A 12,266-nucleotide genomic window follows, 5' to 3' on the forward strand; every position below is an offset into this window, starting at 1 on the left:
AGTGATAACGAGTTGACTGTGTTTTACCTACAATTGAGGCACTGCAAAAGACCAGAGACGACTAAGTGAACTTGAAACGATGCGCGGGTTCGTGCTACTTCGGTTGCCCCTGGAATCTTGCTGCGCCATATTTAGAGGTATAAATGCACGCACCAACTGGCCCGGAGGTATGTTTGCTGAATAGTGGTAATCTGTGTCTGCTTTACCTTTCCTATTGAATTTCGCAATTTTCCAACTCAATACGTACTGCTCCTTCACTACGTTTCTCTATCTTTTGTCAATACCTGCTGACTTCCTTGTCCAGCATTCTTTTTCGCTGTGCAACATAGCCCGATTTAATTTGTGTCCCCCGTAGTGGGTTCTTGGCAGCAGCCCGCCATTCTGGCACGCGCCACCTCTCGCTGGCCATGGAGAACATGTCTGCTCAACCGCAGCTACATAGATCCTCTCCGGAAAAGCCTTGCTTCTGACAATGGTCCACGCCCTAAACGCGCCCGAAGACGCGCCCACCCGCGACCACACTGTAAGGAGGACCGACACCGGCGCTGCTGTGGCTCCCTTATCGCCGACTTCGGAACCAGCCATCACCGCTTCACCAAGTGAATGCCAGCCGAAACCGGTAAAACCACATTGATTAACGCTATATTTTGCAGCTCACGAGTCACAACGCAAAATTTTGGTCTAGCAGGTATTCCATGGCTTATAGCACCCAATAAGTTGTCGGTATCTAGGCAGTTAATTGCTCCAAGCACTCCACGGAATTGCGCAGTACTCACTCAGCCCATGATAATGGCAGCTAAAAGCCTTGTGCTGTGTAGTTTTAAGCGCCATGCCTGCATGAGTAGCCAGCTCGAAAAAAAACGTTGTTCCTTTATATTGATTCATCTTTAACAATCATTAAAACGTTTTCAATGCTACAACGCGTGATATCCAGCCCTTCAGGGTTATCGCAAGGGTGGGTGATAAAAATATGCTTACGTGCAACATACTTATATACAGGGTGTTTGAGCGAACACTTCCGAAATTTTTAAAAGTTGCAGACAGCTCAATTCTAGTTCTTGTGCCGGTCTACTCCAAGCCGTGGACACTACTCGCAAAAAAAATTAAATTGCTAAATTGACTAATTTACAAATATTTTGTAATTAACTTTATAGCTACTTATCTCATGACCCATATAACAGTTTACAAATTCTAGCAGAGGACTTCGCAAGGTGCATCCACTTGGAGCGAATTTTCAGGACGACACCACTTTCGAGATATAAATTCCCGAACTTTGCGGCGAAATGCACTGTCGTTCCAGTTACTTGTGCGCTTCAATGCATGAAACGATGTTTTAACAAATTAAGTGGAATGCCGATGCATTTCTCCGCAAAGTTCGGGAACTTATATCTCGAAACTCGTATCGTCATGAAAACTCCATGGCTAGAATTGGTTAATTGCAATATTGGCTATGAAGTAATTGGTTAAAGACTAATTAGTGAATTTTTATTATTCAGCCGATTTTGCATCTCAATTTTCTATCCAAGTATTGTCCGTCGCTTCGAGTAGACCAGCTCATCAACTAGGATTGTAATATCTGCCAATGGCAACTTTTAAAGATATTTGAAAGTGTTCGCTGAAGCACTCTGTATAGCAAACTCGCTATGAACAAACGAAAGAATATTCGATGAAAGTTTATAAAAATTCGCAGTTCCGCCAGAAAGGCGTAGCACCGATTGAGATTGCGAATTAGTAGATAGCTGTAGGAAGTAAGGATAGTAGTTTTGTCGGTCGTACAAACTTGTAAACTTTTCCTTACTAAATTAACAATGATAAAATGCGTAAGCATGGCCTAATGAGGACGTAGAAAGAAACAGACACACAGAGACAACGCTGCCTTTGTGTGTCTGCTTATTTCTACGTCCTTGTTCAGTGGCGCTTACACATTCTATCATAGATTTAAACGAAGTAGCCCGTTAATGTGTTTTACTAAATTAACCAGCACGGTCTCATGCACGCACAGGTAAACATGAACACACATCACTCGATGACAGCGGAAACTGTCTGTGAGAACGCTGGAGTTACGATTCGCGGCAGCAGCCGCGAGCCAGTTGACCATCGTGCATCATCATCACCACCACCATCATCATCATCATCATATGTCGCTTCAACGTGTACAAAACATCGAAAGCACAGCGCATACGAACCTACCAGCACTATGCGCACTCTACAGACGTTGCAGACCGCTTTGAAGGTGCGGCCGGCGCGGGCGCGCACTTTAGCCACGTCGTAGACGGTTTTGAAGGTACATTAGTGCCAGCAACGAGTCCCTACGGCTTCCGCCAAAGGCGTCTACTACACATATAGTGAACTAAAGAATGGAAAGACGCTTGATGCTGCAACCCGGGAGGGAGCACGGCGAAGCGTTATCAGGGGAGAGGGAGTGAGAAGTGAAAGATGATAGAGAAAGAATGAGACTGGGGCCTAATAGACTCCATTATGCGTGACATGTGCCAGTCCTCAGTAAAGTTACCAGCATTCTAGCGGGCCCTTACAAGGTGTCTATTCTCCCCAGTGGAATTTATAAACTCTAGCAGGTCTCACAGCGCAGGGAGCCAGGGACACACCGGAGACAGCAGGTCAGTTTCAGTAATCACTGGATGGCCATGGCGTCGGTAAGTGTTGATCACTATGCAGCATTCCTGCGCCAAGGATCGGCAAGCGCAGATAAGGTGCTCCAGAGTCTCGGGGTCCCCGCACCTCTGTCAGGCAGGTGACGTGGTGTGGTTCTTGGCGTACAGCCGGTCCAGGTGCAGCCAGTCCTCAAGCGCAGGAGCCTGGAATGGTCGCTTATGGAGAGGCCAGTAGCCGCTCGGGGGTCTGGTTGAATGGACGTCAGCAGGCAGCGCAGCCGATATGTCGTGTAGTCCGAAGCCGCCACTGCTCGGGTAAACGGGACTACATCATGGTAGGCAGCTTTGGCGTAGGTATCCGCCTCGTCGTTATCGGCTACCCCGACATGTGAGGGCAGCCAGTGGAAGGATATTGCGATTCCGGTAGTGGCCTGGAGCGCTAGCTTAGATTCGGACACCACCACCACCGGCTGCCGGGGAGGATGCTCAGCAAGGAGGTCGGGAGTCATGTGCAGCCCCGCGTGCTCAGCTGCTGTAGAACTTCCTGTAAACCGGAGTCCTACACTGCCTATGACAGATGAGAGCCAGAACTGTGCACGTTGCCATGACTGATCATAGGGAACATTGAAAGCGAAGACAGCACGTCGTAAGGACAGCGGGAACCTCCTCCGAAAGCCAGACGGTACGACCTAACTGGACCATCCGCCGTTACCCTTCGCCGTGATAAGAAACCTACTCTGCGTCCATACGAGAAAGGGAGCGAAGCCACACATTTTTGAAACACAAGATGAACCGCCTCAAAGTCCTCAAAGTCAAGCGAATGGCGGGACGCCATGTAATACGCGCCTCATCAATGAAGCGAAAGCCGTGAATGAAAACGCTGAGACTGCAAAGATTTCATTTTTGATAGAACTACACATCAATATTGCGAACTTGGACAAGCTTAACGCCGAGATTGAGCAAGCTATCCCTGAGGACGAGTTCGCGACAGAATTTGAAACTGTGTTGCCTTATCAAGATGCTGCGCGAGGAATGTTGGGGGAGCTGAAGGCTCGCGAGTGGCTACTCCGTCAAAGTCAGTGTTCTACTACTGCCCCTTCCGCAGCTGCAGGTTCACCACATGCACTCGATGATCGCGCCCCACGCTAATGAATCAAGCAGTTCGTTCCTCAGAAGATGTATACAATCTTCGAAGGCTATTGAATTATGTGCTGTGCCATATCAGAGGCGTGAAAGGTCTAAACGTCAGTCCTGCTAGCTACGCAACTATGATGACGGACATTCTGCTGAAGGCTTTGCCAGCAGGCATTGCCATTCACTATTCCCGAAAAGAACACAGCTCAAAGTCATCGCCATCTGTTATCGACAGTTCAGGCTCTGTACAAACAGCAATACTAAGCGACAGCCGATGAGGAGTTCCAAGAACTCTTGACCTATCTTCGCGTGGAAATTGGTAGCCGAGAAAGAAGTGAAGTTCATGACATTAAAGGTAAGAAATGCACTAAACCACCTGCGGAGAGAGGAATCTTGCATTCCACCTTACCAACAGCTGCTGCCCTGCAGTCTTCCTCGAAAGTTAGAGATCAGGACTGTCTCTTCTGCGGGTCTACAAAACACTGAACTTCAGTTTGTCACAGCAGCATCAACCATGAAGAAAAGCTGAACAAATTGGCTAGAAAGAACCGATGTTATGGATGCACTGTGAAAGTACATCTTGCCAAAGACTGTTATCAAAAAGTCAAGTGTGGAACAAGCAGAGGAAGACATGTCTCCTCAATGTGCGATCCCAAGTGTAAACCTAAGAAGGAACAACAAAGTCCCGTAACCGCGAACAGTCTTCATACCAGCTCTCGTTCGTACGTGAATGCTGCGGTTTTATTGCACACATTTCGGGCATAGATCATCGGGAAAAAGCAAAGGGCCCACATTCGTGGAATTGCAGACAGCGGAAGTGAGCGCACGTTCATACGTGAAGACGTATCCAAGACACTTGGCATGGAAGAACTTCGATCTCTTAATTTACAGCTACATATTTATGGACAGACAAGCTCGGCTACCATACAACATCGCCTTGTCGAACTGAAACTTCGCAGTCTATAAGGCAATCGGAAGAATCTGGTAAAGGCCATTGAATTACCGTTCGTCAGAAAGGATGTTGTTTAAGTACCACTCGAGCATGACTTTGTAAGAACCATTGAAAGCGACGGATACCTTCTTGCAGATAAGTTCTTGTTACCGGGCATGACTGCTGTTCCTGGTATTAGCCTTTCAATTGGTGCTGACCAGCTATGGCAAGTCATGTCCGGAGAAATAACATGGTACCACGGCCAGGGAGACTTGGTAGTGCTGTGTTCTGCATTTGCCTGGATGTTGCAAGGACCACTTTCGTTTACCACCTCTTTGGAAGCAACACTCAACGTATGCGTATTGCGAGTAAGTGCATCTTCTGACTCTATCGACAATGTTCTTCTGAGGTTCTGGGAGTTAGAGAACATCGGGATTGTGCCAGTCGACAAGCCTCCAAATATAGAACCTAATATGGTGCTAGAAAAATTTGAACACAATAACGCCTTCGTCAACGGTGGCTACCATATGGCCCTTCCGTGGAAAAAAGCTGTGGGCAACTAGAAGATAACCGATTGAAAGCACGGAAGCGACTGATGAGTCTCGGAAAGAAAACGAAGAACAATACAGAGTTTGCCGTAGAATATGATACCACCATCAGGAACTATATGAAGATGGGTCACGCCGAGAGAGTACCTAGCCAAATTGATGCGCAACACTCTAAGCTCTACTGCATGCCGCATTACTCTGTCGTGCGAAGCGAGTCCATAACGACTTGAGCGCGAGTAGTTTTGACGCATCCACTCACGGTCCTGATTCATCGTCCCTCAATAACCATCTCGAGAAAGGACTTAAGCTACTAGCCGACTTTGTTGCTCTCATACGTTTTCGTATGAACCATATTGCTCAGACGGCTGACATTGAGAAAGCCCTTCTGCAGATTAGCGTAAAAATGAAAGACAGAGTTGGCTTGAGATTCCCATGGTTCAAGGATATGCCCTCTAAGAGAAAACCCGATCCTAAAATAGAGGAATGGTATGAGACAAGGGTGCCTTTTGGAACAGTAGCAAGCCCATTCCTACTCACCGCCACACTCCAACACCACCTAAAGGAAGTAAAGCATCAAGCAGAAGAAACGGCCAAGTTGCTTGCGGCTTCTTTCTACTTTGATGACCCTCTTATAGGAGCTGATAGTGAGGATAAAGTTTATAAAGTACACAGCGAAGCAATTGCAGTAATGGAAGACGTTGGAATGCTACTAAGAAAATGGTCATAAAATTCTAAACTGCTGACAGATCTTATTGCCACGGCTGAAGGAGGTAGCGCCACATCGGGAGCTGTCAATATATTGGGACCCTTGTGGGATTCTCTGACAGACAAGATGACAGTAGCCACCAAATGAGTGTTATGTTTCTTGGCAACGGATCAAAAACAGTGTAAGAGATATGGTCTTAAAGCAGTGTCAATGATATTCACCCGCTCGGAATGACTGCATCCTTCAGCATTCAAGCCAAAATATTGTTTCAGTAGTTGTGGCAGAGACGGTGAGATTGGGACGCAAATTTGCCTTCAGAACTTGCTTAACAATGGCGAAATGGTGCTCAAATGTGCAGCACCTTACTTCTATGACTGTCTCACGTTGGGCCAAGACTGAGCTCGAAAGTCACTCCATGCGGCTTCATATATTTTATGATGCAAGTCAGAGGGCATATGGAACTTGTGCGTATTCGAAATTCCTTCCCCAAAAGAATTGTTGTCATAGCTACCTCATAATGGCGAATTCACGAGTGGCGCCTATGCCGAAACTAACTTTGCCAAGACTCCAGCTATTCGGAGGAAGGTTAGCGAAATTTCTGAAGAGTGTCCTTGAGAAGCGAACGTTAGAAACAATCTTTTGGACAGATTCCAAGGTCACACTGCATTGGATAAAAGGGTCTGCGAAGAAATGGAAGCCATTGGTCGAGAATAGGCTGGCTGAAATTCAAGGCTGTTCCGAGAACAGCCAATGGCGACATTGTCTTGGGACTGATAATCCTGCGGATCACCTTACACGTGGAATTCAGCTGCACTTTCACAAGGCAAACGCACCGTGGTGGAAGAACCACTATGGTTGACAGAAATGGAAGGTGCATAGCCCATGCACACCTTTGAGGCAGAATTACATTGTAATATTATAGACTTAACGGAAGCAAAAGTCGTCGTACAAGGTTTATATGTGAGAGCGTTGTTGCCCATTTTGGACCTTGAACGTTACTTAAGCCTCACAAGACTATTAGGAATAACAGCGCAGGTAGTACCATAAAACTAACACTCCGAGGATGACGAGGCCGCCTTTGACGAAGATAGGTCCTCCTATCGAAACCTTCGCCAGCCTTACTGAGGCACCATATCCCTGTTTACAAACTTTATACCACAGCGCAGGTATTTAATTACATGAAAAGCTGCAAAAATATATGCATCAGGCACCAACCACAGCTCATAGCCGAAGACATTACCGGCGCTGAAAGTTACTGGATCAAGGTGGCTCAAGAGGATGTTTATGCAGAAAAAGTCAATCAGCTTGAAAAGGAACTACAGCTGAATCGCAATTAAGATCTGAAAATGCCTCATCCTTTTCTCTACAGAAAAGGGCGGTTGCGTGTAAGTCATCATCATCAGCAGCAGAAGCAGCCTAGCTACGCCCACTGCAGGGCAAAGACCTCTCCCATACCTCTCCAACTACCGTGGTCATGTGCTAATTGTGGTCATGTTGTCCCTGCAAACTTAATCTCATTCCCTCAACTGACTCTCTGCCACCCCCTGCTACGCTTCCGTTCTCTTGCAATCCGGTCCGTAACCCTTAATTACCATCGGTTATCTTCCCTCCTCATTACATGCGCTGCCCATGCCCACTTATTTCTCTTGATTTCAACGAAGATGTCATTAACTCGCGCTTGTTTCCTCACCCAATCTGCTCTCTTCGTATCCCTTAACGTTACACCCATAATGGTTCTTTCCATAGCTCGCTGCGTCGTCCTCAATTTAAGTAGAACCCTTTTCGTAAGCATCCAGGTTTCTGCCCCGTAGGTGAGTACTGGTAAGACAAAGCTGTTATACACTTTTCTCTTGAACAATAATGGCAATCAGCTGCTCAACATTAGGAAATGCCTGCCAATTGCACCCCAGCCCATTCTTATTTTTCTTATTTCAGGCTCATAGCCCGGATTCGCGTTCACTATCTGCCTTAAGTTGATGCATTCCTTACCACTTCCAGTGCCTCGCTACCTATCGTAAACTGCTGTTCTCTTCCGAGACTGTTAAACATTACTTTAGTTTTTAGCAGATTAGTTTTTAGACCCGCCCTTTTGCTTTGCCTCTCCAGGTCAGTGAGCATGCATTGAAACTGGTCCCCTGAGTTACTAAACAAGGCAATATCAGGGAATCACAAGTTACTAAGGTATTCACCATTAACTCTTTTCCAATTGTTCCTAATCCAGCTCTCTCAATACCTCCTGTAAACACGCTGTGAATAGCATTGGAGAGATCGTAACTCCCTGCCTGACACCCTTCTTTATTGGGATTTTGGAGCTTTCTTTATGGAGGACTACGGTGACTGTGAAGCCGCTATAGATATACTTCAGTACTTTTACAACGGTTCGTCTACACCCTGATACCGTAATGCCTGCATGACTGCTGGAGCTTCGAGTGAATCAAACACTTTGTCGTAATCAATGAAAGCTATATATAAGGCTTCGTCATATTCCACACATTTCTCTATGACCTGATTGATAGCGCGAATATGGCCTATTGTTGAGTAGCCTTTACGAAATCATGCCGGGTTCTTTGGCGGATAGAAGTCTAAGGTGTTCCTGATTCTATTTGCGATTACCGCAGTAAATGCTTTGTAGGCGACGGTCTGCTCAGTCTATAATTTTTCAAGTCTTTCGCGTTCCCGTTTCTTATGAATTAAAGTTATTTTGGCGTTCTTGCAAGATTCCGGTATGCTCGAGGTGATGAGGCATTGCGTATACAGGGTGGCCAGTTTTCCTTGAACAATCTGTCCACCATCCTTCAAAGTGTAAGCCGATGACTGCAATCCTCACAGGAAGCAGAAGCAGTTAAACATCCGATTTTGCTGCCTCCGCTTCATCTATTGCCAAACTTGTCATAAAAGACTGCCATAAGCATAGACTTGCCGGTGGTCTGCAAGATACCCTTATTGAACTTAGAGAGAAATTTTGAGTATACCACGGAAGACAAACTGTCGAGAAAGTCATCCGAGGATGCAACGCTTGCATGAAGACACGCTTGAAACCCATCAGCGCACCTGTTGCACCATTACCAAGTAAACGAGTACGCCGATCTGATCCCTTTCAAGCGGTTGGAATTGATTTTTCCGGACTTCCCAACTTGAAAGACCGTACGCCGAAGGGCTACATTGTGTTACTCACTTGTGCCGTCACAAGAGCAGTACACCTTGAATTAACCACCGGACTGTCAGCAGAAAGCTTTCTGCTCATGTTTCGTCAATTTGTATCGCGTCATCGATTGCTCCCGTAATATACACAGACAACACGTAGGCTTTCAAGAAAGGCTCAAAGAAAATCGCCTCCTTGGCAAGACTATTGTTCAGTGGAGAGCTGCAAGTCTACTTCTCTCAAAGAAGAATAGAATGGAAGTTCATCGCAGAAAGAGCTGCATAGTGGGGCGGCTTCTGGGAGATATTGATAAGAACTGTGAAAACCAGCCTCCGGAAGATCGTTGGCAAGACAAAGCTTACGCCAGAAGAGTTAACGTCAGTGTTGTATGAGGTAGACGAAGTATTAAACTCCAGGCCCCTCACTTACTTGTCAACGTCCCCAGCAGGAATAAAAATACTTACTCCGGCTCATTTCTTATCCGGTAAGCGACTAACAAGCCTTCCTTACCACAACGAAGATGTCCGTACTTCACGGCCAAGGTATTCTATGGTCACAAGAAAATGGCTTCATCATAATCAGTTACTGGAGCACTTTTGGAGAACATGGAGGAGAGAATATCTTCTTAGCCTGCGTTCAGTGCACTAAGCGAATCTTCAAGCTTCGAACAATCTGAAAGTTGGTCATCTTCTGCTGCTTTACAGCGAAAATGCCCCACGACAACTATGGAAGATGGGATGAATCCAAGAAGTACACCGAGGACGTGTTAAAAATGCCACAACCTCTTCGGTGAAGCTTCCAAACGGCTTTGTTATACGCCGACCGGTCCAGCTTCTGTACCCAACTGAACTTTCTTCACTCTAACAGACTCTAACTGCGCGCCTTTCCGGGGTGCGGATGATATTGAATATTTACCCTCCTTCGAAGAGCTAGAGAAAAAGAAGCCAACTGCATGGAACGCGATAGCGTGGACGCACGGAGAAGACGAAAAAGTAGAAGATAAGACAGCGTCTGTCTTGGGCTACGTTCGATCTAATTACTGTAAATAGTGCAAATACAGTTGTGTTTCATCATAAGCCATGACCACTTATTCTATATGACATACTGTAGAGCCATACTCCGATATCGGTTTCATAAAATTGTCTCGAAACAAATTAAACACTTACATGACAAACGACTAAAGTAAAGAAACTATAGATTGTGTATAAATAATACGATGAAACAGCAACTCGGGTTACAGAAGAAATAAGTACTCGCACCTTTATTTCTCACAAGAGGTGACGTGCTGGTGCCAATGTGGTTTACTAAAGAAATAGAGGGTGGATCACACTGGTTTGAGACGCGGGTTTTGCTTTAAAGGGCAAGTTGGAGAAGAGGGCAACGCATGCGGACACTCATGTCGGTTGCCTCAGTGTGTAGCTTGTCCTCAATCATTTTCACAATTTATAAGGATCACCATGATCCAATTCCAACAGCCCCAAGTTTAGTCATTGGACTTGGGGTTGTTGGTAATAATCGGTGGGTAGTTGGTTGACCCCAATTACCCGCCGATAAATAGTGACAAGCCACTTCAAGGCTACAAACCCCATTTGGCGTAATCTCCACCATTCAATATTTTCTGGAAACTCTCTTCCTGCCCAGGGACCTTACAAAAATAATGCTTTAGGGCGAATAAGGAGTTCCGTTAAAATGATTACAAGATGTCGACTACGCTAAAGCGAAGTGTCATTGTATGTGAAATACGACTGGAGCGTCCCTTGATTGAAGAGTGTTATGCTACAGAGAAATGAAAAAGGTGTGTGAAATTTTTCGGTTTTGGTTTTACGTACCGCAACCAGGATCTCGTTACGAAGCACACCATAGTGGTTGACTGCAGATTTTTCTTGACCACCTGGGGTACTTGAACGTACACCCAATGCACAGTACACCGGTACTTTGCATTTCGCCCCCATCGAGAAGCGGTTATCACGGCTGGGATGTCATCCCACGCCTTCGGCCTTAGTAGTCGAACGCCAAAGACAATATCCAACCACGGAGGATAGGAATCATTGCCGGCATTAAAGGGCAGGCCAGCATGTAGGAACAAGAGAAGTATACAAAATGGTACCAAAGCTTGTATTGAGTGTCAAATAGGCGGAGGCGTCAAGGAAGCGTCGAGTAGTACAAGAACGTGTTGGTTGCGCTCAAAAACGTGCACGCTTAAAACAGTTGCACCCTTGGGGGTGTATATCGTCCACACAACAATAATCCGCACCTGTATTGCTTGCGTTTACTTTGTTGAAAACGCTGCGCTCATTACTTTCCTGTCGAAAATGCTCCGTCATGCTGATAACGCGCATCCCGTTCGTGACTTGGAAGTACCGGGCTCGAAGCTTTGAAGAAGGGGAATGCGGACAAAACAGATGACGATTATTGTTGTGTCGCAAATAAACACTCCAAGAGGTGCAACCGTTTATTCATTGTGTGGTGCCGAATAGAAGGTCTGTTGGTTCACAACAAGCAAAGTGGTATATTTGCGCGAACACCAAAGCTGAACATAGATTTGCCCGTGAGCCTGGGATCCGCCAGCTTATTTCTTCTCCTTTTTTTTAGGAATAGCATTCTTGCCATTCTCCGACCAGTTTTATTTCCGGCTATCCAGCTATCAACCTTTCCGAACAGAAATGTGTGCCTATTGCAAACATGGTCGCTTAACAGATCATTAACAGTCAGTTAACATAACCTATTTTATATTATTGCTCTCGCACAATAGGAAGCACGTATATGTCCTGATATTGCTAAAGTAAGAATCCACTAATGCGTACACCTAACTTGGTGCATGGATGCGCTGACAATTTCAATGCGTAAGCATTCATTGGCGAGCATCCAGCCCCATCACGCGATAAGTGTAACGCCTTCTATATGCACAAAAAGGCGTAAATAACAAGGGTAAGACATTTAATCATTATAATAGTGGAAATGTATAATGTTGGCAGCTTTACAAGTAATAAAAAAACAGTTTACACCAAAAATAAAAATCAATATACATAGGTGTGTTTAGAAAATACATGCGGAATGTTATATAGCGCTGGGCAAACTGAAATTTAAAAATTATGGGGCTTTACGTGCCAAAACCACTTTCTGATTATGAGGCACGGCGTAGTGGAGGACTCCGGAAATTTCGACCACCTGGGGTTCTTTAACGTGCACCTAA

The 12,266-nt window shown here is 45.7% G+C and overlaps 1 protein-coding gene across 1 annotated transcript in view; it reads left to right on the forward strand.

The window, feature by feature from the left end:
* The first annotated feature begins 390 nt into the window (after positions 1–390).
* Positions 391–12,266, forward strand: part of LOC135912179 (neprilysin-1-like) — a 200,675-nt gene continuing 188,799 nt past the window's right edge. Inside the window, exon 1 of the mRNA XM_065444559.2 lies at positions 391–619. Within this exon, the coding sequence (XP_065300631.2) occupies positions 473–619 (147 nt within the window). The 5' untranslated portion in view covers positions 391–472. The remainder of the gene's footprint in view (positions 620–12,266) is intronic.

Source organism: Dermacentor albipictus, chromosome 9 (assembly GCF_038994185.2).
Source record: "Dermacentor albipictus isolate Rhodes 1998 colony chromosome 9, USDA_Dalb.pri_finalv2, whole genome shotgun sequence".
NCBI lineage: Eukaryota > Metazoa > Arthropoda > Arachnida > Ixodida > Ixodidae > Dermacentor > Dermacentor albipictus.